At 59.9% G+C, this 25,499-nt stretch overlaps 12 protein-coding genes across 12 annotated transcripts; 7 read left to right on the top strand and 5 right to left on the bottom strand.

The window, feature by feature from the left end:
* Positions 1-450: 450 nt before the first annotated feature.
* On the top strand, positions 451-1,054 carry SPRG_06104 (hypothetical protein; the record flags this gene model as incomplete). Its single annotated transcript, XM_012344829.1, has 2 exons — positions 451-691; positions 722-1,054. The coding sequence occupies exons 1-2, from the start codon at positions 506-508 to the stop codon at positions 1,052-1,054; spliced, it is 519 nt and encodes a 172-aa protein (XP_012200219.1). The 5' UTR covers positions 451-505.
* Positions 1,055-1,925: 871 nt separating this feature from the next.
* SPRG_06103 (hypothetical protein) lies at positions 1,926-3,990 on the top strand. Its single transcript, XM_012344828.1, has 12 exons — positions 1,926-2,000; positions 2,051-2,137; positions 2,181-2,330; positions 2,387-2,466; positions 2,509-2,596; positions 2,643-2,743; positions 2,789-2,996; positions 3,043-3,098; positions 3,141-3,285; positions 3,334-3,465; positions 3,516-3,680; positions 3,732-3,990. The coding sequence occupies exons 1-12, from the start codon at positions 1,965-1,967 to the stop codon at positions 3,924-3,926; spliced, it is 1,443 nt and encodes a 480-aa protein (XP_012200218.1). The 5' UTR covers positions 1,926-1,964; the 3' UTR covers positions 3,927-3,990.
* A 391-nt stretch (positions 3,991-4,381) lies between these two features.
* Positions 4,382-5,695, top strand: SPRG_06102 (hypothetical protein; the record flags this gene model as incomplete). Its single annotated transcript, XM_012344827.1, has 5 exons — positions 4,382-4,744; positions 4,799-5,125; positions 5,181-5,380; positions 5,429-5,473; positions 5,533-5,695. The coding sequence occupies 5 exons, from the start codon at positions 4,382-4,384 to the stop codon at positions 5,693-5,695; spliced, it is 1,098 nt and encodes a 365-aa protein (XP_012200217.1).
* A 192-nt stretch (positions 5,696-5,887) lies between these two features.
* On the top strand, positions 5,888-6,697 carry SPRG_06101 (hypothetical protein). The gene is made up of 2 exons (XM_012344826.1): positions 5,888-5,952; positions 6,002-6,697. Exons 1-2 carry the CDS (start codon positions 5,905-5,907, stop codon positions 6,647-6,649), a joined length of 696 nt encoding a protein of 231 aa, XP_012200216.1. The 5' UTR covers positions 5,888-5,904; the 3' UTR covers positions 6,650-6,697.
* Positions 6,698-6,712: 15 nt separating this feature from the next.
* Positions 6,713-9,594, bottom strand: SPRG_06100 (hypothetical protein; the record flags this gene model as incomplete). The annotated part of the gene is made up of 3 exons (XM_012344825.1): positions 8,520-9,594; positions 8,141-8,469; positions 6,713-8,094 (listed from the first exon to the last, which is right to left on the bottom strand). The coding sequence occupies exons 1-3, from the start codon at positions 9,560-9,562 to the stop codon at positions 6,713-6,715; spliced, it is 2,754 nt and encodes a 917-aa protein (XP_012200215.1). The 5' UTR covers positions 9,563-9,594.
* A 293-nt stretch (positions 9,595-9,887) lies between these two features.
* Positions 9,888-11,382, bottom strand: SPRG_06099 (hypothetical protein). Its single transcript, XM_012344824.1, has 2 exons — positions 10,447-11,382; positions 9,888-10,386 (listed from the first exon to the last, which is right to left on the bottom strand). Exons 1-2 carry the CDS (start codon positions 11,356-11,358, stop codon positions 9,910-9,912), a joined length of 1,389 nt encoding a protein of 462 aa, XP_012200214.1. The 5' UTR covers positions 11,359-11,382; the 3' UTR covers positions 9,888-9,909.
* Positions 11,383-12,949: 1,567 nt separating this feature from the next.
* SPRG_06098 (hypothetical protein) lies at positions 12,950-14,326 on the top strand. Its single transcript, XM_012344823.1, has 6 exons — positions 12,950-13,293; positions 13,340-13,418; positions 13,465-13,574; positions 13,628-13,712; positions 13,760-13,884; positions 13,924-14,326. The coding sequence occupies exons 1-6, from the start codon at positions 12,994-12,996 to the stop codon at positions 14,299-14,301; spliced, it is 1,077 nt and encodes a 358-aa protein (XP_012200213.1). The 5' UTR covers positions 12,950-12,993; the 3' UTR covers positions 14,302-14,326.
* Positions 14,327-14,573: 247 nt separating this feature from the next.
* Positions 14,574-16,918, bottom strand: SPRG_06097 (hypothetical protein; the record flags this gene model as incomplete). Its single annotated transcript, XM_012344822.1, has 13 exons — positions 14,574-14,656; positions 14,710-14,782; positions 14,831-14,934; positions 14,976-15,149; positions 15,511-15,612; positions 15,657-15,854; positions 15,898-15,976; positions 16,023-16,075; positions 16,123-16,302; positions 16,354-16,390; positions 16,431-16,595; positions 16,651-16,776; positions 16,829-16,918. 13 exons carry the CDS (start codon positions 16,916-16,918, stop codon positions 14,574-14,576), a joined length of 1,464 nt encoding a protein of 487 aa, XP_012200212.1.
* Positions 16,919-17,341: 423 nt separating this feature from the next.
* SPRG_06096 (hypothetical protein) lies at positions 17,342-19,514 on the top strand (the record flags this gene model as incomplete). The annotated part of the gene is made up of 6 exons (XM_012344821.1): positions 17,342-17,373; positions 17,434-17,491; positions 17,536-17,649; positions 17,704-18,564; positions 18,590-18,748; positions 18,801-19,514. The coding sequence occupies 6 exons, from the start codon at positions 17,342-17,344 to the stop codon at positions 19,512-19,514; spliced, it is 1,938 nt and encodes a 645-aa protein (XP_012200211.1).
* Positions 19,515-19,583: 69 nt separating this feature from the next.
* SPRG_06095 (hypothetical protein) lies at positions 19,584-21,852 on the bottom strand. The gene is made up of 12 exons (XM_012344820.1): positions 21,703-21,852; positions 21,482-21,655; positions 21,369-21,432; positions 21,271-21,314; positions 21,101-21,218; positions 20,891-21,049; positions 20,703-20,845; positions 20,507-20,656; positions 20,402-20,464; positions 20,229-20,357; positions 20,020-20,181; positions 19,584-19,972 (listed from the first exon to the last, which is right to left on the bottom strand). The coding sequence occupies exons 1-12, from the start codon at positions 21,808-21,810 to the stop codon at positions 19,661-19,663; spliced, it is 1,626 nt and encodes a 541-aa protein (XP_012200210.1). The 5' UTR covers positions 21,811-21,852; the 3' UTR covers positions 19,584-19,660.
* Positions 21,853-21,999: 147 nt separating this feature from the next.
* On the top strand, positions 22,000-23,790 carry SPRG_06094 (hypothetical protein; the record flags this gene model as incomplete). The annotated part of the gene is made up of 9 exons (XM_012344819.1): positions 22,000-22,099; positions 22,146-22,155; positions 22,223-22,358; positions 22,413-22,489; positions 22,543-22,921; positions 22,975-23,094; positions 23,141-23,317; positions 23,376-23,523; positions 23,569-23,790. 9 exons carry the CDS (start codon positions 22,000-22,002, stop codon positions 23,766-23,768), a joined length of 1,347 nt encoding a protein of 448 aa, XP_012200209.1. The 3' UTR covers positions 23,769-23,790.
* On the bottom strand, positions 23,754-25,278 carry SPRG_06093 (eukaryotic translation initiation factor 2 subunit 3). Its single transcript, XM_012344818.1, has one exon. The coding sequence runs from the start codon at positions 25,230-25,232 to the stop codon at positions 23,838-23,840; it is 1,395 nt and encodes a 464-aa protein (XP_012200208.1). The 5' UTR covers positions 25,233-25,278; the 3' UTR covers positions 23,754-23,837.
* Positions 25,279-25,499: the final 221 nt, after the last annotated feature.

Below are 25,499 nucleotides of genomic sequence, written 5' to 3'. Positions count from 1 at the left end.
AACAAGGTGAACGTTATCCAAGCAATTCCGGTTGCTTCACCGCGTATCCGGTTGCTCGTATCCGGAAATCGCACCCAAGTTGAAGCAGGCACGAGATTTTGGGCCCGTGCAAGCCATGGTCTGACCCGCTGAGGCTACCACTGCGGCTGACGGACGGCCGTCACGTGGCGTGGGCCTCAACCAAACAGCTCCCTTCGCACGCTGGAAGGTTCCAGACGCGACATCATGAGACGGCCCTTGTTGCGGCTTCCACCGCCGTGCCAAGCAGTCTCGTCGCTCTGGTTGAGCTTGCATCGCACAGCGCCACCTTGAAGCGTCGGCGCCGATGCGCTGCAATCTGTGCTGTCGGAGCGACCGAGATGCATGCGCAGAAGCGACGCACACGGAGAATCGATCGTGTAAAGGCAGGTTGGGAAAAGCGACCTCGTGTACACTCGCACAATCGTTGTGGTTCATTTGCTCGTTCGTCTTCATTTTGCTTTGGACAACGACGACGCAATCGACCATGCAGCTGCTTGGGCTCTACTCTCTCTTCTCCGCACTCGGGTATGTGGACGCGCGCCTCAATGCGTGGACGCCGACGGCCTGCGACATCTTCACGTCGGGGTATCAATTCACGCTCTTCAACAAGAAGTTTGGGTACTGGAACTTTGATGAACCGTCCAGCGGCCTTGGCCTCGCCGACGAAGAGGTACCGACAGTCATGCACACTGCGCTTCAGCCCGACGGCACGTTCTGGCTCAAAGTGGGCGACACGCACCACTTGGCACCCAACCCAGACGCGACCGCGTACTTCTTCCGCACCGTGACGATCGTCTCGGACGAAGCCGCGGTCGACTCTACGTTTGGCCCCGTCCTCAGCAATCGTCGCTGGAGCTGCCGGCCGATGGGCCCCGGCACGGTGGCACTCATCGACTACAACGGGTACTCGCCCAAGCCGACGCCGTACCACAGCGAGAGTGACAGCCCGTGGCCATACCTCATTAGCGCCCCGGTCGACGTGCTCTTGGGGCCTTCCCCCGACCAAACATTCATGATCGATCGCTATGCTTAGTAATAACAAGTTGAATCTTTCTTCGTTTGTGCTTGATAGGGTCCTTAGCTGTGCACCCAGGTCCTACACTGCTAATAGCAGTGTCGGACCTTGAGGCATCATCTGCAGTGTCGAGATTGAAGGCCCTTGCTTCAGTTCGACGATACCGTCTTGCCATGCTAGAGTCGCAATGACCGTTGAAGCGTCCCGTTGAGGTCGATGCCAGACATCCTCGTTCAGTGCATACGATCCTCACCCAGTGCCCTCCTCCTCCACGCAAAGTCCTCACGCTACTAGAAGGGCCGCAAGCGACTTGAGTCGAGATTGCACCATCCACTGCCAACGATACCGATCTGTGATTGCCGAGGCTTTGTACGGCAGCGCCAGGTCAACTCTTGGTGTCCGCAAGTGGCCCGATCTACTTTGTTTCTAACTCAACCAAGCACTGGTGCCATGTCTGGGTTCAATGTTGGTGCGTTCAGAAGCAAACGCCAACGAGCTGCATGGGCGACAGCCCCATGCACCGCGATCACTCCACGTGGCCACAAAAATGCGGTGATTAAACCCACCCAACTTTCGGTGCTGCACAAAATTGTCTGTTGAATAAGGTCGTTTCGAGTGTGCAAGAGACATACACTGGTATCCTATATATACTCGTGCGTCTTTGCGATGGCGGGAGCCTTGCTCATGGCGCGATCACTCGCGCTTGACGGGCATTGAAGCGGGGCCAAGTTGCGTGCGTTTCGCCAGTGCGCCGACACGTGGCCGCCTGCGTTCGAAGTAGGCGGGGTGATACCTCATCTGTATACAAACATCCAGTGTAAAAGGGCGGACGACATGGCGACCTGGCTTCGAACTTCGAGACCCACGAAGATCCAAAGGTTCGAAGTGTGGCCAATCGTACATTTGAGTGAGTGCACGCACAAGTGGCATGCGCTTCTGGACCCTTGCGCTCCTGGCGCCGCTCGTGCGTCGTCGCCGCCGATGCTAATGGTCTCATGACATCGACATATGTAGCTGGCCCAAGTGGCGCCGCAGAAAACGGAGGCCAACAAGCTCCAGATTGCAGCCGAGAATGCATTTGCGAGCGGCGATCTAAAGAAGGTACCCAGCATGCACGGGATCGCTGGCGCCTCATGCCGCCTAGGCCATCTCGCTCTTCACGCAAGTCATTGACCTCGATCCGAACGAGCGCGTGTACTACAAGCGGTACCGCGCCTACTTGAGTGATCGCAAGTACGGGTCCGCCTTGGCAGACCTCACGTCGGCCGTCAAGTTCAAGCCGACGTATACGCAGGTTGGTCGAGCCTACCACATCGGAGCTCGAGCCACATGCGAGGATGGGATTGCTAGGGCTTTCTGCAGCGCGGGCGGCTGAACCTCATGATTGGCAACTGCGCCGACGCCGTCGCTGATTTCTCCGCTGTCCTCAGGTACGCTCTCGCACCATCGACGCTACCTCATCGTCCTCGTAGCCTCGAGCCCAGCAATGGTCCCGCGAGCGTGAGCTTGGACAAGGGCCGTGAGTGCGCGCAGCTGCTCGCTGATGCGTCTGCAGCGCAGGTAGCCTTCCTCTCGCCGCCGCGTCTTGTCTGCAAGTTGCGCCTAGCAACGCGGCGACTATGCGAATGCCCATCGGTTTCTCTCTGGCGCGATTGACGCCCATGCCATCTCGAGTGCGCAGCTCCTTCTGCAGCGCGCCGAGCTCAGGTACGCGATCTGCGCCACGAGATACGCACGGACCAACGTCACTAGCCGAGCGATGGGCCAAACGTTCGACCTGATTTCGGACACGGGCAGCGTCCTGCGCATCGACTCGGCCAACGTGCGCGCGCTCACGATGCGCGGCCAGGCGTACTACTCGCTTGGCGACGTGCAGTCGCTCGAAGCCGCGCTTACGCACTACCGTCAAGGGCTGCACTCGGACCCTGAGCACAAGGAGATGAAGGCCATGTACCGCAAGGTAGTTCAACCTACCTCTGGCGTCTCACGCGACGCACGTGTCATAGCTCAAGAAGCTGCTCAAGTGGATGCAGTCGTCGACGCGCGCCATGGAGTCGGGCCGGTAGCCATATGCATTCCCGATACGTCGTGACGATCGCGGTAGGTACGATGACGCGGTCGAGGACCTCGAGCTGGCGGTGGCCGAGGACCCGCACCACGACACGCTCAACAAGGACCTCAACTTCAAGCTCTGCGCGAGCTACAACCATGTCGCCAAGTACACGCTGGCCAAGGCCGCGTGCTCCGAGGTACCCATCGATCCGGTGCCCGTTGTTGTATCAACGTATCAATTCTAGACCCTGCGCGTGGACTCCAACCATGCAGCCGCGCACGCGAAGCTCGGCGACGTGCTCATCAATCTGGAAGAGTACGAAGACGCCGTGCGCCACCACAAGCGCGCGTGCGAGCTCGATGGGGAGAATCGCGCGGTACGTTCTTCTTGTGTCTCATGAGGCTCTTCCTCAAATATTTTGTGTAGTTTCAAGAGGGTTTGCAGCGGGCCGAGACGGCGCTCAAGCAGAGCAAGAGCAAGAACTACTACAAGATCTTGGATGTGGCCCGCGACGCGTCGAGCCAAGCCATCAAGAAGGCGTACCGCAAGAAAGCGCTCGAGTGGCACCCCGACAAGCACGCCGACCGCGGCGTACGTCCCATCATATCGTCTCGGCACGTCGAGAGAGCACGCTGCAACTAGGACGAGGCGTCCGAAGAAGCCAACAAGAAGTTTCAAGAGGTCGCGGAAGCCTACGAGATTCTCTCGAACGAAGAGACGCGCGCCCGGTACGATCGCGGCGAAGACGTCAGCGGCAACGGCCAGCAGCAGCAGCAGCACAACCCGTTCCAGCACTTTCAGCAAGGCGGACGCACCTTCCACTTCCAATGGGGCTAACCATCTCGAAAAACCTCCTCATCATCATATTGCAGCCGTAAGCGCGAAACATGGAGCCTACAGAATATTGTTGCCTCCGAGTCGTCGCAGTAGTAGCATTTGAAGTAGTACAGCGATGCCCACGTACAAATGTAGTGCATGTAGAGCGGTCGGTGCATGCCTCCACGTGTTATGGCTCCCGCTGAGTGGCATGTTGTCGGTATGCGCCGCAGCAGTCGCGTGGCAACTGAACGCGAGAGGGCACGGAAGCCCGGGCATGTTGCGACCGGGGGCTCGCACGCATGGACCTACTAGCGCCGACAGGCGTCACACATGGTCACACGTGCGTCGCCCGTTGTTTCTCAGCAAGCGACGCGACGATCGCCAGCTGGTTCTCCTCTGCAAGTGAATAAAGTATCGGGAAATACAGGATTTCGAGCCCACGATGGCTGCCCCGTGCCACCAGCTGGACCGCCATGCTCGACACAGGTCGCATGCTGGCGCTGGAGCCGGCCAAGAAGAAGTACAACAAGCGCACGTACAACCGCGAGCGCCAGCGCATGCTGCAGCTGGAGCGCATCAAGGAGCTCTCGTCGCTTAAGCAGCAGATCGCGGACCTCGAGAAGACGATGGCTGGTCTCTCGGGCAAACTCCCGGCGCTGGCACGCGTCGCATCCACCGCCACGGGCCCGCTCTCGTGGCGCGACATAGCTGGTGCGCTCAACGAAGCGACGCTCGACTCCAGCGCACTCCACGCATCGCTCCGGCGCAAGGTCGCTCGCCAAGATGAGCTCGTGCGCCACATGTCCAAGTGGGTGACCTCCATGCTTCGTGTCGAGGTACTAGTAGTACATGCATATTTGCGCGAGCCAGCTCGTTTACATGTTGAGTAGAAACCACTGGACTTTGCCGACGCGTTCTGGAAGAACATTTCGCTCACGGCGGACCCGGACGCGCGCAAGCTCGGCTGCGAGTGGATCGCCGACCACTTGTTTCACAACACGGACAAGACGTTCCAGCAGTGCGGGTTTCCCGACCCGAGCTGCCTCGCCGAGCTCCACCACTTCAACTTGGTCGTCGACGAGCACGAGCGCTGTCAATATGGCTGGAACAAGCAGCGACTGCTGCCCGTCTCGTTTGAGAACGCCAGCCGCGCCTTCCAGAAAATCCACGTCGACAACTCGATGGGTCTTGGCCAGCGCGACTTTCTCGACAGCGACGTAAATGCATCCCATCGCGCACTCTCGAGACTCACAAGCTCGTATGATCATCTAGTTGCTCCAGACAGACGCCAAGCGGATCGACTACAGCCGTCACTCGTTCGTGCTACCGGACCGCAACGGACCGCGTGTCGACTGGGAAAACTGGCTCTGCGGCGAGTACCTCGCGCAAGACCGGTATGTGTTTGTCATGCGCAGCATCCACACCGACCCTAAGTACCCGATCGGCACGGTCCAGCGAAATCGCATGACGTGGTACAGCCTCATCTCGGTCGGTGAAAACATCAATATGTATGTATTTAGGGTCGTTGTCGACCGGATTGGCCCCATGACGACGCGGACGCGGGAGTTTATGACGCTCTCCAACTACTGGACAAAGGAGCACGGCAACCTCTCGCTGGAGCAAGAGGCGCGGTCGTGGGGTGCAAGCTCCAGAATGTCCCCGACCACCTCAAGTACCAGACGTTCAAGCAGCACATGCAGCGCGGTGGCGAGATCCACGCCGAAAAGTTCACCAAGCAGCTCATGGCGGCTATCGAGAGCACGCGTGCGCAGTCGTCGCCGCCCTAACTTTAATGTACACGATGCCAATCGATCGATCGAATGAGGTCCCATAGAAGGAGATACGAGTATGGATCGTCTTGGCTCGTGCATATACGTGGCACGACGCACGGCCATGATGACTTTAGTGTACTCATGTACGGCAATTCCAGAGTGTTGGTGCAACCCAGAAAATTTCACACGTCGACGCTTATTTTTACAGAGCCGTCCACCGAAGCATGAGCCTGCCGCCCAACTGGACCGCGTACAAGACCGCGGACGGCAAGGTTCGATGCCTGCGCTCTGAGAGCGCCACGTCATGCGCTATCCCATTAGGAGTACTACTACAACGCGCAGACCAAGGTCACGACGTGGGACCGGCCCGCGCCCATCTCGACAGGCAAGCCCCAAGCCGCACCGAGCCCTGCGCCGAGTGGCGGCGCGGGCCGCGGTAGCCTCCTCGCACAGATCGAGCAAGGAAAGAAGCTAAAAAAAGTCACGACGCGAGAAAGCTCGCCCCTCGCTGCTGTCGAGCCTGCATCGTCGTCGTCGTCGTCGGGCGGCGGCGGGGGTGGCAACCCCCTCTTTGCCGCGATCGCTGGCGGCGCCGCCAACCTCAAGAAGACCAACCGCGGATCACCGTCGCATGCAACGGCGCCTGTCAACAACGATGCAAGTCCGAGCAACGGCAGTAGCAGTGGCGGTGGTTTTGCCGAAATCATGCGCAAGAACCGTGAGGCGGCGGCCCGGAAAGCGTCGTCTTCCGGGGCGCCCCTGAGCAACGGCAGCAACGCAAGCTCTGGAAGTCCCATCACACCGACGCCGACGCCGATGCCGGCTTACCGCAAGTCGGTGTCGATGGCGCCATCGGGGTCCTTATCCAACCTCCTTGCCGCCGAGGGCGGGTCCGGTCCGCTCGAAGAGCAGCTCAACCGCATCGAAGCCAAGCTCGACAAGATCATGGCCGCCCTCAACATTGCCTGAACTCGTAACACATATAACACACACAAGGAATGCAAAAACGATCTCGTCGAAACATCGTCGAGGTTAGGGCAGCGACGGCTGGCAGGCATAGTGGAGGAGCGTGCCTTCGTCCTTGTCGTAGAGGAAGGCGCCGCGCTCAAGCTTGCGGCTGCAGACCGCGCACGTCGACTGGGCAGAAATGTCGACCGACTCTTGCTGCGCGGCGTGGAGCTGCGATCGCACGTGGAGGTTCTCGATCTTGAGGAGCTGCGTCTGCACCTGCGCCGTGCGGCGTGCCTCGACCTTGAGCTCGAGCACGCGCTGGAGGTACGCGCTGAGTGCAGCGGCCTCGGTGCCGGGAGGCAATAGCTCCAGCGCCGTCGCGACGTCGATCGTGGCCGCATGGCGCAGCATAAACTTGGCCACAAACGCAAGCCCAATTGACGAGAGCGCGTGGTTGCTCATGCGATATGGCGATGTCTTGGCCGATGGCGGACGCATGTACGTCTGGAGGAAGAGTGTGTAAATTGACGCGTCGCCGACTTTGGAGGCGTACACGTCGTTGCAGTAGGCCTCCGCGACGGCCGCGTCCTTGATCTCATGCAGATACAGCCGAAGCACCTCTTCGTGGCGACCCATGTTGGCGAGAAGCACCGCGCGCTCTTCGATCATCTCCATCGGCGTGCGGCTCAGGAGGCGCTCAGGGTGGTGCTGGCTCAGCGGCGACTGCAGAAACGCCAAGAGCTGTCGCCGCAGCGCGCCAAGACGCCCTTTCTGCATGCGCACGCGCGTGTGAAAGACGATGAGTGACTGCTGGTCGCGCTTCTTCTTGAGCAGAAGGCTCACGTGGTGGTTGATTGCGTCGAGAAGTAGGTACACGAGCTCGTCGTGGAGCGTCGATGGCACCCTGCTTCCGTTGGCGTAAATGACTTGGTGGAGGTACGCGATCGCGAGCGCGCGGCCGTCGTCAAGCGGCATCTCGTCGTCGCCGCCGTTCTCGTCTTGCTTGGCGTTCGAGCTGACCTCGATCGACTTGAGGTGGTCCACAATCAAATGCGGGTCAATGTCAACCTCGGTCGGCGGCACGAGCCGGTGCGTAAAGATCGAGAGCCCGAGCGCCGGCGCCGACTGGAGCACCGGCTTGGAAAACTCAAACACGAGCGGCGCCTCCGAGAGTGTCTTGAGGTACGCCACCATCTCGCGACGCGGGTCCTTCTTGGAGCTGGCCTGGAGCTCTTCGAGGAGCTCGAGACCTTTACGGTGCAGACGCTGCGTTTTGTAGAACGCAAGGAGCGCCGGCCACTTGGCATGCGCGCGCAAAAACACTTCGGCTTCGCCGACATCCGCGGCGCTTGGCGACGTGCCGCAGAACGCTGTGAGCGCCGCATCGTTTGTGAGAACGTACGCCTTGAGCAAGACCGTGTCGACCAGCGACGCCACGTCGTCGTACTGGACCTTGGCCAGCCCTACGATTCATTCAATTTGGCGATAGCTCGGATAGATGGTTTAGACCTTGCCGAGGCAGCGTGCGGTACGCCACGAGAAACTGCACAAGGGCGCTAAGCGCCGCGCTGAGTGTCTCGCCGGCGAGCGCTACCGAGGGCCGCGGCAACGTCGCCAGCGCCAGTCGATGCCGGCTGCGCGGCAAGAGCTCATCTGGAAAAAGGGCGAGGACCTCCTCGGCGGGCACGTGGCTTGCGAGAAAGTTGTCCATCGCGCGACGGAACTCGTGGCGTTCAAACTGCTGCAGCGCGAGCTGGAGGTGAATGCGCCGAAGCTCGTCCGCCGAAAGGTGGCACTCGACGGGGCAGAGACGGCAGAGGTCAATCGCTTCCTGATACCTACGTACGTGCTTGCATCAATCTCTGTTTGATGTACATGGCGCTCGTACCGCCCGGCGTCCAAATGCAAGCGAAGCTGGTCGCTTAGCGGTCTCATGCGCAGCGCGGCAAAGGCAACAGGCCCCGTCGCAACGAGGACCGTCGGAGGCGCGGTCACCGAGACGGTCTGCGCTTGAGAGAGGAGCGGGGCGAGGAGCAGTGCTCCCTTGATCGCGACGCTTTGGACGATCTGGAAGGAGAGAAGCACGTCTACGTGTTCGGCGTACGCGATGAGGAGGAAGGGGTGGTGCCCGAGAACGGCCTTGGGCGGACCCGCGCCTGCCGGCCATGGCACCGGCGCCCCCGTCGTCACGACAGCGTACTCGGAGCGGTCGTAGCGCAGGGCAATTCCGTGCGTACGCCAGAAAACAAAAAAATCGTCCTGGGATGGCACGAGACCCGGAAGGCGGACGGCCCCGAGGACGGGGTCGCGGCAGTCGGGAGGAAGATCAAGGGATCGCCCCGTGTCGAGATGGAAGAGCGTCGTCTTGCGCTTGTAGATGAGAACGGCCATGTCGCTCGAGAGGCAAAGCACGCTCTGGAGTGTGCTTGGCTTGTCTGGCACCTCGTGCGTCGAGCGTGGAAGGAGCTTGGCGTTCTTCGGAATCCAATCGTACACGAGGAGCGAGTGCTGCTTCGTCGCACAAACCAAGGTCCCGGACTGCTCGTGCGCCGAGAAGAAGACGGCGCCTTTCGTCTCGTCCAAGGGCGTGGCGGCCGCGTCCTTGGGCAGCGGAAGCGCCACCAGCGCGAGCTTGCCATCGACAATCGTCACGCCGACGCCCCAAGCGTCGAGCAGCTGGGTGCTATCGTGGTAGACCCTCTTCGATTGCTGCTGGAAGCGCAGAGCAATAGGCTCGGACGACGTGGTCGATGGCAAGGTTGTCGTAAAGGTGTGGAGGTTGCTGGACCCGTCTCCCATGCAGACGGTCGCCGCCAAGGGGCTCGTCGACGGCCCCTTGAGGGTCACGAGGACGCGCTCGGCCTTCTTGCAGCCGCGGTAGGACCGGTCGTTCTCGACCTCGAGGACGTCGTAGGCCGTCGTCGTCGACATGGTGTGCTCGCGATCCAAATTTCCGACTTGAGGTTTTGCCGTCAAAAAGGGGATGAACGCACGCAACTTTCGCCATCAACCTGGCGTCGGTGCAAGCCACAACGGTGCGAATGAGACCGCAAGCGCAAAGGCAGTAGCCCGTAAATTACACCGGAAAAAAGTGCTGGCGGTACTGGCGTAGCAGTGTGGGGATGCGAGCTCATCGGCTGCCTGGGTCGATATGGTTGCGTGAAAATAGATTGAGAGACAGCAAAGGAAGCATCAAACTTTAGTATTAAAATATGAAATCGGAGCTCCGACGACGCGAAACTCGGATCGAACTACACTCTAATTGTGCACTCGGACCACTACTTCTTGGCGCTGGCACGAGTCGTCTTCTTGGCCGGCGCAGCAGCCGCGACCTTCTTGGGCGCAGCCTTCTTCACCGGGACAACCTTCTTGGCCGCGGCCGCCTTCTTGGCAGGCGCAGCTTCCTTCTTGGCAGGCGCAGCGTCCACCTTGGCAACCTCCTCCTTGGCAGGGGCCGCCTTCTTGGCAGGGGCCGCCTTCTTCGCAGGGGCAGCTTCCTTAGCGACCTCCTGCTTGGCGGGAGCCTCCTTCTTGGCGGGAGCCTCCTTCTTGGCAGGGGCGGCCTTTTTGGCGGGAGCGGCCTTCTTGGCGGGAGCGGCCTTCTTGGCGGGAGCGGCCTTCTTCGCAGGGGCAGCTTCCTTAGCAGCCTCCTTGGCGGGAGCGGCTTCCTTAGCAGCCTCCTTCGTCGGGGTCGCCTTCTTGGCAGCTTCCTTCGTGGGCGTGGCCTTCTTGGCGGCTTCCTTCGTCGGGGTCGCCTTCTTGGCAGCTTCCTTCGTGGGCGTGGCCTTCTTGGCAGCTTCCTTCGTGGGCGTGGCCTTCTTGGCAGCTTCCTTCGTGGGCGTGGCCTTCTTGGCAGCTTCCTTTGTCGGGGTCGCCTTGGTAGCTTCTTCCTTCTTGGGGGTTTCGGCGGCCTTGGTTTCTTCCTCGGCTTGCTTGGCCTTCTTGGTGGCCGGGGCTTCCGTCGAGATGTCGTCGCTCTTGCGCTTGATGTTGATTTCGGTCGGGAGCTTGGCCGAGTTGGGCAGCGCGTTGTAGATCGGGAGCGCCATCGAGTCGTTCGTCTTGATGCTGATCGACTTGATGTTCTTCCACTTCTTCGGGACGTAGCTCACGATGGTCTCCGTGCCGTCCATGATGTTGTCGACAATCTGGCTCAGCTCGAGGCCGTCGTGCGCGATCTTGACGTTGAAGCACGGGCCCGTCGAGACAAACATGGCGGTCCCCGCGAGCACGCGGCGAATCGGGTCGCTCACGTTGTTGGCCGAGACATCCACCGTGCGCGGCTGCTTCTTGGCGTCAAAAAACGTCTTGCCAAGGAGCGTCTTGAGGTACGGGAGCACGCGGTCGTCGGCGAGGAAGGTCGCGAACGACACCTTGAGCTCGCGGCGGTCCTTGAACTGGTGAAAGTGCTTCTTGAGCTTCTTGATGCCCATGACCTTGGTGAGGCCTTCGACCGGGTCCGCCTCCAGAGCCTCCTTGATGCGCTTCTTGTCGGCGTCCTTGACGAAGAGGCAGGCCTCGCCATCGGCGCGGATCGAGTGCGGGAGGTCGATCAGAATGGGCTTGAGCGACGCCTTGGGCGGCACCGAGTTGCGCGTCACGATGAGGCTGAAGACGTTGGCATCCTCAACGAGCGCCTGCTTGGCGGCCGACGCCCGCTTCTTCTGCAGCACCTGCTGCAGCGCCACGACGGCCTTCGTCACTTGTTCGCGGTCGACCTGCTCCATTATTATCTGCTGCTCCTTGGATTTACTGGTGGGGACCAATCGCGCCCCGGGATTTTTATCCGCCCTCGTTATCCGGACACCACGCGGGTGCTTTCTCGCCATCCAATTGGCTGGCGTCCCGAAAACGTGCTTTTTACACGCCCCGATGCACCGACCCTCGCACCCCACGTGCAGATACCTTTGTACCCGACCGAGGTACCTTTGCACGGCACGAGCGCACATACAGCGCGCGAACGACGGACGCGGAGACCGCGCTCGCCAAGTTTGCTACCGGTACCGTCTTCGCGCCAAAAGGAGTTTGGCGTTTGGTGAGAAAACCACGTGTGTTTTTCACCGGGAGGTGGTTTTTACCACACGACACGGAAATAGTGTGCCGGCAACCCACTGCAACCGCGCGCGTGAATGATTTTACGACGCTGCATGAACATGCATCGAGGCGATCTGCGCGGATATGCTGTGCTGCATGGAGATGTCGGTGCAATGGACATATGAGGTTGGCTGTCTTCAGAATGACACGGCCGCGGACGCACCACGGCAGAGCGAACGATGCGCGTTCACACGGCTTCACTGGTAGCCAATGTCGATGGTGGTGATCTATGCGTTATATCGACTTGGGCGAACAGCGCTAGGGAGTCGATGGCTATCCCATGCCGCTTGCTAACGCGCATGGATGCTTCGCACCTCTTTCTCGCGGGCGACTGTCAATGTGTCGGTTGAATTTGTTGCCTGGCTCCACCAAAAACAACTTCCAAAAGCTGACTCATAAGTTGACACAATCGCTATTCTTCAGCAGTTGTACTCGCCTATGGCCGCGTAGCGTGGGGCGTCCCATGCTGTTAGTATGGCCAGTGAAATGCATGCTAGCCACAGAGCTAGAGCTAACCGTCGACATGCAAGGTGACAAAAAAGCTCAAGTCTTCAACACTGCACCACGTCAACCTAGGAAATGATGGACCTGCGTACTACACCAAGAGACATCCGTTGCAAAGGGTGCTCCTAGTGCTCACAAGCATGGGTCTCCTTGCTTTTACGACTCGCCGCGCCACAGTTCTTTAGTAAAATTGAAGTAAAACAATCGACACCTTCGTAGGACCGTACCGTATATACTGTTAGAATATCGTCCAGACTACTCGTCCCACTGCCCGTCGATGGGATTTTCGTGTGAGCGTTTATTGTCGATCGCTGGTATGACATTGCACACAATTGTCCGTGCTCTGGCCACGGCCTCGCCGCGCTCGTTCGGTGACGAAACCGGCAACACGGCTCGCGCTGCCGTCGGGCATACGAAAAGCAAGTCGGTCAAGCCAACTCTTGTCGAGGCCGGAGGCGACGGCACCAGCTGGGAATGTGTCGCAGCTCGCATGTGACTTGGTGTTTGTATGCTACACTTGACATTTGTATGCAACTGTACCATCGCAGCTGGAGTGTGAAATCGGCAACCTCTCAGATCTGATACATTTGGGCAATTTAAACCGGCACAACGGGCCTTGATATGTTTTATTCTAAATAGCTTGCGCTTTGTATGGAGTGGAAATAAAATAGCGAGGTATTCGTTTTTTGCTTTATCTTCCGAGTGCTGATGACATCCCTATTTGCAGCTCGAGGAGAGAACGAAGAGGAGGAAGTAGCAGCAGCATGAGCTCGAGCCCGCCCGCGAAACTCAGCATCGGCGTCCCGCCCGCGCGGCCGCTCTCCGAGAGCATTGCCATCAAGAAGGAGCCGGAAGACGCCTCCATGCGCAAGGACAGCATGGGCTGGATCTCGGACGACTTTATGGGCATGATCAATCACACACCGCCGGCCTTCTCGCCCGGCAGCTTGACGCTGCCATCGACCAAGCGGAATCGCAGCGGTAGCATCTCGGGCCGTCTGCTCAGTGCCTCGGACCTTGAAGAGAAGGGCTTCATTGACAGATACCAAAAGGGCGTCTTGAAGGTAATACTGTGTAGCCGTTGCTCACAGCCGCTCATGGTATCTGCAGGACCTCATCATCAGCGGCGACGAGAAGCTGCAAAAAGCCCTTGAAACATTCGAGCAAGGTGACCCTACGGCGCTCGAAGGTACGCTGTTGGCAGCCCTCTCGTCGTCGAGCTCACGCCGACGTAGCACTTCTCGACAGTGGCGCGTTGAACCGCAAGACGTCCGTCGACTTGCTTGACGACCTCGACCTTGGCTTTCTCAACGTGGGCTCGCTCGGTGACACACCCAAGGAAGAGGTATGCACCCATTTGCGCCCACTATCGAGCATGGGGCCCATGGCGTCGGCTAGTACACGGCCCGGCAAACGCTCGACGAGTGGGATGAAATTGGCTTTGAGCCGTTCTCGGAGATTACAAGCCGTGATTTATTGGAAGGTAGCTCGTGCCTTGGACTGCCCATGAGGACTCAATGGACTGTGTAGCGGGCGACTTTTACTCGTCGTCGCTCGGCAACTCGCTGCCGAACTCGCTGCCCTCGATGGGCATGGGTATCACGCCGCCCAACGCCTTTAGTTTTGCAGATGACTTTCTGGATCAGTCCTCCAAGGTAGCGTCTAATCGAAGACGATGCATCACACGTCTCTAGCTGTCGAGCCCGACGTCGAGCGAGAACGTCAAGGCCGAAGACGGCAGTGCCGGCATGTCGACGTCGCGCCCGATCGGCATCCCTGGCTCGGCCGCGACGCAGCCGCGGCTCGGCGCGTCGGCGTTCATCGGCGGCATGGTGGGCCTCGGCGGTGGCCTCAACGACTCGGAGAAGAAGGCATTTGTGGGTGCGTACTCGCCTGAGTCGCGACGCAAGCGCGTCGAGAAGTTTCTCGATAAGCGGCAGAAGCGTGTGTGGCGAAAGGAGGTCAAGTACGACGTGCGCAAGAACTTTGCCGACTCGCGCCTCCGTGTCAAGGGCCGGTTCGTCAAGAAAGAGGACGAGCAGTTGCTGCGCGAATTGCTTAGTTTTACCTAGTCGCGCTTTGAACCTCTTGTTGTTGTCGTGGCGGCCGTTGTTGTTGCTGCTGCATCGGCCTTGTTGCAGGCGCAGTCGCAGTCGGTCGAGAGACAGTTTTCGAGCGACCACGTCACGTGGAGCGCGTGCTTGGCGTGGCACTTGGCCGCACACACGACACAGAGCTCGGCGAGATGGCACGTGCCGCAGGTGTAGAGCACGCGGAGGCAGTCGGAGCGCAACGTCTTGGTCGTGGTTTTGGCACTGCACTCACTCGAGGCTAATGGACGCCATTACGCGCGATTCGATACTGTCGTCTTCATACCCGAGAGCAAGCTCGTATCGAGCGGTGGTCGCTCGGTCGCGTTCAACCCCGCTACCGATAGAACGTCGCACACAGTCCGAGCAGATAATCGATGAGACTAATACCTCGGTCGCCCCACACAAAGGTTCGCTCGCGGCCGGCGACAGCCCCAATGACGTGGATGCCTTGGAGGAACACCTACAACGCAGCCTGGCTCGGTCGCCAGAAGGGATACGTGTGACGCACGCGACGTGGGTACAGAAGCGACGCGGCTCGAATGTCGTGGACCATCGAAGCGTCGGGCTGGTACCCATGGAGACCGTGGCCCCAGACCCACACATCGCCGTCCGCTAGGACAGAGTGACGATGCTACAAGAAGAGGTCGACGCACTCGTTACGGCCAGCGAGTGCCGCGCGCCGGCGCTGACGCTGGTAATCTTTTCGCTCTTGAGCTCGTCGATGGCGCGCGGCACTTTGCTGTTCCAATTGTCGCGGTGCCCGAGCTGCCCATGCGCGCCAAGGCCCCACGTGTAGACGAACGCGCCGTTCTTTGGCGTCGGGATTGCTACCATCCTAAAGTCGCGAGGGCTCGCTAGTGCCAACATTCTACCCGAGAGTGCAACGATGTGGGCACCGCCGCACGCGATGGCTTTGATTTTCTAGACCACACATCAGATGCACGGTGCCTCGAGAGACGACGCCGACTTTGCCACGCAGCCCGCCGACGCGCGTCGGCTTGGGCTGATCTGCGCGATCGTCGTCGCCATTTCCAAGAACGCTAGAATGAGAGCATCGGTCGTGCGAACTTCTCGGGTGAAAGCGCATGTACCCGTGCTGCCCCGAGCCCCATACGAACACTTGGCGCGCGGCCAGGTTGTCTGGTGCAGGAACCTTAGATGCCAAAAAGTGCACAGTCGATCGATCACCTGTGAGCGCAACCGAGAACTCGTCGCCGGCACCGATCGCCGCCACGAAGAAGCGGTCAAACGCATCGAGTCGGACGGGTTCCCAGTGGTCCTCGGTCGTGCCTACATCTCTACGATGTCCTCAAAATCTGCTCGGAACGGCGTACCCGTGCCGAGCTTGCCGTGTCGACCATCGCCAAAGGCAAAGAGACCGTGGTGATCCGTGAGCGCCAAGACGTGCTGACGGCCGGCCGCGATCTGCGTGACGCGGAAGCTTGCGAGTGCAGCTATCACGCGCGGCGTGGCCTCGGACGCCGTCGAGCCATGCCCCAAGACGCCGCGTTCGCCGCGTCCCCACGAGTACACTAGACGGACGGCGTGAGCACACATCGTCGAAGCGTCTCGTACGCCGGTTGTGTTCATTCAAGTCTTTGGTTGCGTCCACGGTAACCAAGGCGGGCCGCTTTCGCCGAAGTATGGCGGGCTCCTATAGAAAAGTAATGATATCCCACGTCCCGGTCGGCGGCACCTACTTGGGCCTCGCGCTCCTTGGCCTCGACATCAATGCTGGCTTCCTGGGGCTTGTCTACATTCCGCGATCAAGTCGAGCCGCGCCTCGCTACCAGCACGTACCGACAAGCGCAAACGAAGCGTACTCGGTGGCTGCAATGGCAATGATTTTGGAGCCGCCGAGTGGCGGGAACGCGTGCATGACCGAGAGGGGCACGAGTTCTTCCGTCTCGGCCGACGGCGTCGGCTCCGTACCAAGGGCATGGTACGTGTTGTCTCCACACGCGAAAAGCTGATGCGAGTCTAGCGAGGCCTTACGTTAGGCAACATATCGACTCGAGTACTGTCTAGTACCTGCGAGGAGGAGTGTGTGGTACTTGCCTGAGGCCACCTACGACGACTATCGGATCGAGACGAGGACAGGTCTTTACAGCGCGAAACTTGGCTTCGCGCTCGATCTTGGTCCTGCGACGCGACGCATCTTCAACGAAAATCGTCTCCCGTATCGGCGGCGCGACCTGCGGCTGCAGCACGGGCTCTGTCGACAGAGAGCAGAGCGCGCCCCGCTCGGCGCAACCCCAATGGTACATGATCCACTACACGCAACGCACGATCGTGCTAGTATAGGCATCAGTAGTAGCAACGTTGTACTTGGTCGCGCGGCCCGACGACTGTCGCGTTGATGTCGCCAATGCGCCACTCTTCCTTGCGCACTTTGAGGCAGTCGCGGCAGTAGCAGCCCGTTTGGCCGGGCGAGTGCACCGTCTTGTCCGAGAGCTATGACGTGGCAGTGTCCGCATTGATATGCGAGCACATAGACGCGACGTACACCCATGTATTCCTTTGATGGCTTTTTCACTTCGTTCAACTTTGCCTGCAGCTGGAGGCGCGCTCGGACTTGCTTGCTAAAGTCGTCCATCGCCCTGAGAGATATGACCGTTATTTCCGCCGTGCACACCCGCCGATGGGCTGCATGTAAACGTTATGTTCTCAACAAGTTCTGATGCGCGGGGCATCGACAACGCGGCTTCGTTTAGTAGCTTGGGACGGCGGCCACCAAGGGACGCGTTGTTGAAGGCGAAGTGCAAATGGCGTGTTTTTATCCACCTCAGTCGTGTCTTTGGGGAACCGCTACTACCAAACCGGTTGACATCGGCGCAACCTTTGGTCACCACACACCACCGCCGCCAAGTGTCTTTTAAAATGAACGGCCAGTATACAAATCGTGAATGATGCGTGCGCCGGTCACCAATATGGAATTAAATTTTTGACAGCCATTGAAATATAATATTTGAAAGACCCACGGATCTCCATTTCCGGACTCGCTCCTCGTCGACGCACGATGACGGCAAGGACGCCCTCCAAGGCGCACATGTACGAGCGAGATGCAAGCGAGGACCCGAGGTTGACACCTGTATGTGCATGGTATGCTAGGCACGAGCTGCACAAGCGCCAGTCGCAGTCGACGACCCACGCCGTCCAGACCGAGACGGTCGCCACGCAGACCGACGCGACTGGCAACCCGGGCACGGGCAGCAAGAAGAAGAAGAAGAAAAGAAGAAGAAGAAGAGCGATACGATCAGCGAGCTCGCGAGCGAACGCGCAAGCGAGATTGGCCTTGAGGACGAGGAAGGCCACTCGGAGAGCGAGGTAGAGTACATCTATGGAGATGACCGAGTAGCCGCACATCCAGTTCCGACGTAGGACGAGTCGGTGACCGTGCTTGTGCGCAGCCACCGCTCCAACAGCGCCGAAGTAGAGATCGAGCGCAGCCAGCATGGCACCACCGTCACCGAGATCCCGTCCGAGCGCGAAGCCTACTTGAGCCTCCCGCTCTCGGTGCGTCTCGAGAAGGCAGCGTCGCACCCCGACTTCAAGGCGGGTCTCCATGGCCTCGTCGAGTGGAGCAATGCGCACCTCTCGCCCGACGTCGTCGACATCTTTTTCCAGAGCAAGGCCTTGAAGCTCCTCCTCGAGAACCTCTTCCGCGTCTGCCCCGTGCACAGCCACCTCTTTGACAGCCTCACGGCGCTCTTCGCCAACCTCTTTGCTGGCACGTACCCGTTTGAGCTCGCGGACGGCCGCAAGACGGGCAACGTCAAGGCCGCGCGGCTTGTTGTCCAAAGCATCCGGTCGACCGTCGACTCGCTGCGGTCGCTGAAGCGCTACAAGGACAAGGCTCCGATGGTCGCATCGCTCATCCCGCAAGTGTCGGCGTCGCTCACCAAGCTCATCGTGAGCCACCAAGCGCAGAACGCGCTGCAGCCCTCGGACGGCTACGACCTCGCCACCAACATTCTCAAGCTCGACGAGACGCTGCAGAGCATGGTTGCGACCGAGAATGCGATCCGTGGCCAGACGATCCGCGATACGTTCCGCCGCCGTGATCTGCGTGCGGACGCGGTCGCCGTCAGCGGTCAGCGCATGACGTCGCTCCTGTCCCTGGTCGTGCAGGCCAATGCAAAGCGTGCGACGAGCGTGGCCGTGACGCCCGAGCTGGCGCCGTCGGCTGCCGGCGGGAGTCCCGGCCGGCCTGGGACCCGTCCGACGGGCCCAAGACGTGACGTCGATCGAAGCGCGCTTGAGCCAGCTTCACAAGGAGAAGGTCGCGCAGCTCGCGCCGTGGCAAGAGAAGAAGGAGAAGGTCTCGAACGAGCTCATGGAACTCAAGCTCCTCCAAGACGAGCTCCGTAAGAAGCTCGCGGACGTCGACTCGCGTCTGCACATCTTGCAGCACCTCCACGGCGACGTACGTGACTCTCTAAGACGATTCAACGGCGGGCGGCTCATTGTTTTCGTAGATGGTCGGCGAAATGGCTGCGATCGAAGCCACGTTTGAAGACGAGATTGGCCGCTTTGGCGCGGAGAACATGGGTGTCGTGAGCCATCTCCAGGGCGTCGAGAAGAAGCAAGAGATTGTCGGCGCGTTCCGCGGGCTCCGCACGACGCTCGACGACCTCTCGGCGTCTGCGCTCCGGCACAAGATGGTGGGCACGACGGCGCAGCACCTCGAAGGCGTCCTGCGCTACGTCTCGGCGCAGGCCATTTGCGTTCAGTTTACCAAGAACCGCCTTGTCGACGCCGACACGAAGCGCACCAAGCTGCAAATGGAGATGCAGGCGACCGAGTCGCTCGGCGACGACGCAACCAGCCTCGTGCAGCAGATTACAGAGCTTAGCGCGCTCATTTCCGAAGACAAGAAGAGCCTCCGCGCCGACATGGCGCGCGATGCGGACCTTCGGACGCAGCTCGACGCGCTCTTGGCGACGCTGCAAAAGGAAGGCGCCAAGGACGACGCGACCGTGAACGACGGGACGGTGGCCGAGATCCACGACCTCTTTGCCAAGATCTTCAGTGTCTATGCGCTGTACGAGGGGTCGGACGACGACAACGACGATAGTACGGCCGTCGTCGAGCCGCGCGGCGCGGCCTCCGTGCCGGCGACCGAAGAGGACGAGCTCGAGATGCAGATCACGCAGGAAAACCTCGCCCGCCTCGAACAAGGTACATCCTAGTTTTGGCTGCACGGTCTAACTGACGATTAGGGCAACGACCGACCCGAGCGGCCAAGCACTAGTCGGCCCCTTCCATAGACGGACAAGCGATAACCATATATCTACTACTTCTACTATACCTACGACGACAGTCGAGAGTGTTGCAACTAGGATTCGTTGTGGAGGAGCGAGTGGTAGCCCGACGTGATCATGTTGATTTCTTCTTCGAGCTGGTACGTGGCGTCGGCTTCCTGTTGTAGCCGCTCCTGCAACTGCTTGTTGCGGTGTTTTAGTGCGCGCAAGATGCTGTGGTCCGTCTCGGCGCCCGGACGCCCTTTTGTCGGTGCACTACTCCGCGGCTGCTCGTTCTCGGGGCCTCTCGACTCGATCGCCTCGGGCCCTCGTTGTTGTTGTTGTGGTTGTTGAGGCATTGGTGGTTGTCGGTAGCCATCGTCCGTCAGCAGCGACGGCGCGCGTGGCTACAAGAACCATCGTCAACACTCGATGCCCATCATGTTGAGACGACTTCGAGCGCAGGAGCAAAGGGCGACGGGCGGTATCGACTGTGGGTTTCGGCGGCAAGTGGCGCCGACATGGCTTGCGGCATCGTGCGTGACGACGAGTACGGCAGCGGGTGCGTCGCGCCCCGGTGCACCGAGTAGTCTGAAATGATGGCGTTTTGCGATCGCTACAGAGAGAGACACTACGCACCGCTCGATACAAACGAGGTCTTACCAGTGCTTGCATCTCGGTCTCGAGCTCGCGGATACGCTTGGAGAGCTCTTGGTTGGTCGCTTGGGTCTCGTGCAGCGTGCCTTTGAGGTCGCTCACGTGGTCAAAGTGTTGGTTCTTGAGCTCGCGAATCTAAGTCGGACTTATGGGCGCAGATGGAGGCTGTGTTGTCGTACGGTCTTGACGAGCACTTCGTGGTCCCGCTCCGCGTCCAGCACTTGCTGCTTGAGCGTTTGCGCCTGGCCTGCGCTTGGTCTTGAGTGTTTTTGGAGATGATCTACCTCGGTCGCAAAGGTTGAATTGAGCTTGAGGCGCCGGACGAGCGTGTCGCAACGACGCTGGAGCGCGTCGTTGACTTGGTGCAGCGTCGCGATCTGATGCTGCAGGGCCTCCTTGATGTTTCGCTCTTCCTTGACAGTCTCTTGTGCGAGCTACGCACTCTGTCGTTTGACGCAAACGCTCGGATTGACGTCGTACGTGCAACTTGTGACGGTCGCTCGACTGGAGGGCGGCGGCGTCGCGGAGCTCCTGTGCGGCCTTGGCCGTTGTCTCTTTGGCCACGTGGGCTTGCTCCTCGACCGCTTCCAGCATGTGTTCCAAGTCCTTGATCTTGGCCTTGTCTATATATGAGGCTGAGTGCGCGTAGAGATCGTAGAGGCACCAACCCCGCCGGCTCGTCTCTCGGAACGCATCGACTTGGTGGTCCTTGGCTGTGAGCTCTTCCTGGAGCTCGTTGATCGTGCACGACAGCGTGTCCTGGATCTTCTGCATCTGCTCGCGGTCCCACTTGGTATGGTGGTCGACAACGTGCGACGTGTCCGACTCTATTGGCCCATGGAGTGCACTCTGTCTTGACCAAAGGAAAGTTGTCGTACGGTAGGCGTACGCTGTCCGAGGCTTGAAGTCCATCTGCGCTTGTGCGAGCTCGTCTTTTGTGATCGCAAGCTCTTCTTTGACTCGGTCCAGCTCTTCCTGGAGCGACCGAATGTACATCTACAATCACATATATACAGCATCAATCGGGCGCCTTCCACGTGCTACGTACCTGCGTGTCACTCCGTGTGGATGAGACGACCATGTTGGTGTTGCCTAGTACACATCCCCACTTCACGATGGTGCATGCAAAAATGACAGCATGCGCACCATCGATGATGGTGTTGAGCCGCTTGATTTCTCGCTCCGCGTCCTCTCGCAGCTTGGCTTCTTGCTAAACAGCAAAACGCTCTGCGATGCAATCCCATGGGCGACGACCGAACCTTGACTTTTTCCGAGAGCACGGCGAATTTACGACAGAGGACTTTGAGCTGCGTCGTGGCAGACGTCACGCACGTCGATGGCTCTGCCTGCACCTGCAAGCTCTCGCGCAATAGCGCGTCGTTGGTGGGGCTCGGCTTCTTGACCGTCGCACTGCGTGGGTCCAAGTAGCCCGCCTACGGTGTAGCATAAAATGGCCGTCGCAGGTCGCTCCTGGACGCACTGCCGCGCGCTCTGTCGTGCGAATGTACGCCGGCCGCGTCTTGAGGCTTGACGCGCGCTCGGGCTGCGGCGGCGCGGCCTTGGCCGTAGCGTCTACGGGCTCGGACATGGCAGCAGTGCTCGACTCGATCCTCGTGCCGAACGGTCGCGCGATAATTTTCTAGCCGCGCTGCGATTGGTTGCTTGTATTGCTTTTTATATATTACTTAAAGCTAAATAGCGAGTGGGCTCGATTGGTATCCGGATTACAAAGAGCCAATGAGATGCAGTCGCACAGTGGCCGATTTCTGCGCCGACGATGGCCGATCTTCCCTTCTTCCGTGCGTGGGCCGATGACGAGCGCATGGAGGCGCTCTACAGCTCGAGCGTACTCAACGACCATATGCTCACCAAGCTCTGTAACCCATAGCAGGTGCTGTCTCGACGGCTAACGCTCTTTCCTAGGGCTCCCGCCGTGCACTGGAGCACCCAGTCCGTCGAGTACACTACCTCCTTCATCTCACTCATGGTGTTGCATGTAGCGGGCTGCGATATCACATTGATGGCGCGTTTGTCCAGGCGTGGCGGCCATCGTTGCTTCTGTCGCGGGACGAGCTGCCGCGGCGCTTTGAGCGACAAGGCATTGAACCAGTTCCCGTGGTCGTCGACCATCTTCTGGTAGTGCGACGTTGTATAAGCTGTGGACAAAGTCGTGCCAACGTGTCTACATAGACCGCGCTAGTGCAAGCCCACGAGCTCGTGACGCCGTCAGCGCTCCTCGAGCGGTGTCATGCACAGTCCAAACTCGGGTACGACGATTCTTCAAACGATATTATATAAACTCGAACCTCTCGATATGCAGGTGGCTCGTCGACGTCGCCATCAAGCGGCCAATGCGCTGGGGCTGGACGTCGCTTTGGAGTGCGATAGCTAAGGAGGACGACGATTGTCCGTCGCACGACAGCCCGTACCTCTCGCTTCCGACGCTCGCAAGCCTCGCCATGCATGTGCACACCTATGCGCTATCAACGCACGAGCCATTGGCACGCGTCTTTTGCTTTGGCATTGACCACGCCACGTGCGCCATTAAGGACCATGCGTTTCACGCGCTTTGCCGGGCGGCAAGTCAACACGACGAGGCGTCTGCTCCGGCGCAATTCCTGGCCGCCGTCGCCGCCGACGAGCTCGACTACATCGCGTGGTACCTCGTTTACACCAAGCGCGCTGTCGTGCAGCCTGGGGTACGATGTCATGGAGATATCGATGGTGAAGCTCTAGACGGTGCTTTGGCTAGCTCATCAAGCTCATCGTTCCGGAGGCAACGGCCGAGGTGAGCGATGGCGACCGCACGGTGTTGCTGCTACACCATACCATTGCTACTGTTGAGAGCTCTCTTGCCTCGCTTCAGACCCGCGTACGGTTTCGATGTGTGGATACTCGATGCTTATGGAAGGGCCTAGGTGGCCACCGTCACGCGAAAGGCTCTGGAGGCCAAGCGCCGCGGCAGCGCGTCCGAAGCACTCGCGCTCTGGCGCCACGCCAAGACGCTACAAGCCGACGTGGACCAGCGCCAGAATGCGCTCTTGAATCTTCTCTCGACCAAGCACCAGCTCGGCGCCATGTCGGCGCAGGCCACGGTACGGGCGTCAACAACCAACGACAGGACGCACGTCAGTGTCTGTGATACAATACTAGATCCTCGATGGCTACAAGCTGGCCGCCGAGAGCCTCCGTAGCGTGCGGGCGTCCTTGCATCTCTCGACGGAGGAGGTGGCCGAGACACTGGCCGACTGGAGCGATGTCATGGACGAGCAACGCGACATGGACGACCTCCTCGCTGCCCGTACACTCCATTTCGGTTGCATTAGCATCACGCTAGCTTTCGTAGACGCAGCCGACTTTACGGTGGACGACGCAGCGCTCGAGATGGAGCTGCTCAGTCTGGCCCCGCCGAGTCCCATGGCTGTCGAGATCCGAGACGAGCCCGTCAAGCAAGGGAATTCCCTTGCCGTCGAGACGCCGGCAGCCACGCCACCTCCAGCAGCCACGCCGCCTGTGCCAAAACAACTGGAAGGGATCTCTAAATGAAACACTTGTATTCTTCTGTTCAAAGTGCGAACCCTACTACTCCTGGTATGCGCTCTCGGCAGAGGCGGCTTAGGCGATGTCAATCTTGACGCCGCGGCGAATCTCGCCCCAGCCGATAAGGCGCCAGTGCTTGTCGATCCGTCGGCTCAACGCAATCTTCTCGCCTTCTTGTGTGCACACGGGCTGCGTGAGCAAGATCTTGGCCAGATCCTGCTTGACGGCAATGATCTTGGCGCCCGTCGTCGTCGACCCAATGTTGATCATGAGCACTTCGGCCTTCGTGAGCTTCTGGACCTTGGAGGCCTTCGAGCCCTCCGACGTCTTGACACCGAGGAGGCGGCGGAGGAGGTAAAAGTTGATTTCAAGCTCTGTGAAGATGTCGGGCAAGCTGCCCTTGAGGCCAAGCACCTGGCCGACGAGGCGATCCGACCGCGTGAGCGTCGGGTCAATGAGCGTACCGACACCGATGAGGCCACCCGGCACCGCGTACTGCAGCTCGTTGTGTTCGGCCTTGAGCGACACGATGCGCGAAAAAATGGGCGTGCACTGCACCTTGCCATCTTCGTCCTTCGAGTAAATACCGGGGCGGACTTCAATCTCGTCGCCAATGCGGAGAACACCCTGGAGGATCGAACCACCGGCGACACCGCCCTGGAGGTTCTCAACGTCCTGGCCGGGCTTGTTGACGTCAAACGAACGAATGACGATGAGCTTGGGCTTGGACACAAAGTCGCGGCGCGGGATCGGGATGTTGCGCACAATGTACTCGCAGACCACGTCAATGTTGTACTTCAAGACGGCCGAGATCGGGATGATCGGGGCGTCGTGGGCGACCGTACCAGCGACAAACTGCTTGACCTGCTCGTACTGGGCCTTGGCCGCATCCGGCTTGATCAAATCGACCTTGTTCTGGAGAATGATAATGTTCTGGAGGCGCATGATTTCGACAGCGGCCAAGTGCTCCGACGTCTGCGGCTGCGGGCAGGGTTCATTACCAGCGACCAGGAGGAGCGCGGCGTCCATGACGGCGGCACCGTTCAACATGGTAGCCATGAGAATATCGTGGCCCGGGCAATCGACAAAACTCACGTGGCGCTGCAACGCCCACGTCACGCCCTTCTCGTCCGTGAAGCGGTCCGGCTTGGAGCTGCCAAAGGCAGAGTACATGGGGCCCGTCGGCGCCTCGTCCGCCTTGGCCGGCGCGGGCTCCGAGCGGTAGATCTTGGCGTTGGCATACCCGAGCTTGATCGTAATGTTACGCTCGAGCTCGTTCTTGAAGCGCACGGTCTGCACGCCCGAGATGGCCTTGACGACCGTCGACTTGCCGTGGGCGACATGGCCGATCGTACCAATGTTGATCGTCGCCTGGCGCGAGATGACCTCGGGCGTGAGCGGCGTGAGCGTCTTCGGGTCGAGCGCCGAGAGGTCCTGGACGGCCAGCTGCTGCTGCGGCGAGTTGTTCATCCTCGAGGCTTGCGAATATGACTGGACGAAGGCGTAGTCAATGCTATCTCAGCCACTGAAAATCCCCGAAACCCACCATGTCCGGATGGACTTTACCGGATGACGGAATTTGATTGTGGCCGACCGCGCGGCCGGAGCGACAGGGCTGACGGCGACCGTCGCCTCGCCGGGCAGGTCGTGCGGGACGCGCCAGCGACGGGGCGCAGACGCTTCGTCCATCTCATGCGAATGCGCTTGTGGGCGATAGCGATCGTAGAAGCTTGGCCA

The sequence above is a fragment of the Saprolegnia parasitica genome (genome assembly GCF_000151545.1).
Source record: "Saprolegnia parasitica CBS 223.65 unplaced genomic scaffold supercont2.20, whole genome shotgun sequence".
Lineage (NCBI taxonomy): Eukaryota > Oomycota > Saprolegniomycetes > Saprolegniales > Saprolegniaceae > Saprolegnia > Saprolegnia parasitica.
This window is presented reverse-complemented; position numbering and strand designations above follow the sequence as displayed.

Coding starts and splice junctions, on each gene's coding strand:
- SPRG_06103 (XM_012344828.1), top strand. CDS start 1,965: ATGCGCTTCTGGACCCTTGCGCTCCTGGCGCCGCTC. Junction 2,331..2,386: donor TCAAGCCGACGTATACGCAG/GTTGGTCGAGCC, acceptor TGGGATTGCTAG/GGCTTTCTGCAGCGCGGGCG. Junction 3,681..3,731: donor ACAAGCACGCCGACCGCGGC/GTACGTCCCATC, acceptor CGCTGCAACTAG/GACGAGGCGTCCGAAGAAGC.
- SPRG_06101 (XM_012344826.1), top strand. CDS start 5,905: ATGAGCCTGCCGCCCAACTGGACCGCGTACAAGACCGCGGACGGCAAG. Junction 5,953..6,001: donor ACAAGACCGCGGACGGCAAG/GTTCGATGCCTG, acceptor CTATCCCATTAG/GAGTACTACTACAACGCGCA.
- SPRG_06099 (XM_012344824.1), bottom strand. CDS start 11,358: ATGGAGCAGGTCGACCGCGAACAAGTGACGAAGGCCGTCGTGGCGCTG. Junction 10,387..10,446: donor CGAAGGAAGCTGCCAAGAAG/GCCACGCCCACG, acceptor GCTGCCAAGAAG/GCGACCCCGACGAAGGAAGC.
- SPRG_06098 (XM_012344823.1), top strand. CDS start 12,994: ATGAGCTCGAGCCCGCCCGCGAAACTCAGCATCGGCGTCCCGCCCGCG. Junction 13,419..13,464: donor TGACCCTACGGCGCTCGAAG/GTACGCTGTTGG, acceptor ACGCCGACGTAG/CACTTCTCGACAGTGGCGCG. Junction 13,885..13,923: donor TTCTGGATCAGTCCTCCAAG/GTAGCGTCTAAT, acceptor ACACGTCTCTAG/CTGTCGAGCCCGACGTCGAG.
- SPRG_06095 (XM_012344820.1), bottom strand. CDS start 21,810: ATGTCCGAGCCCGTAGACGCTACGGCCAAGGCCGCGCCGCCGCAGCCC. Junction 21,656..21,702: donor GCACGACAGAGCGCGCGGCA/GTGCGTCCAGGA, acceptor GCTACACCGTAG/GCGGGCTACTTGGACCCACG. Junction 20,465..20,506: donor ATTCAACCTTTGCGACCGAG/GTAGATCATCTC, acceptor AGCGCAGGCCAG/GCGCAAACGCTCAAGCAGCA.
- SPRG_06093 (XM_012344818.1), bottom strand. CDS start 25,232: ATGAACAACTCGCCGCAGCAGCAGCTGGCCGTCCAGGACCTCTCGGCG.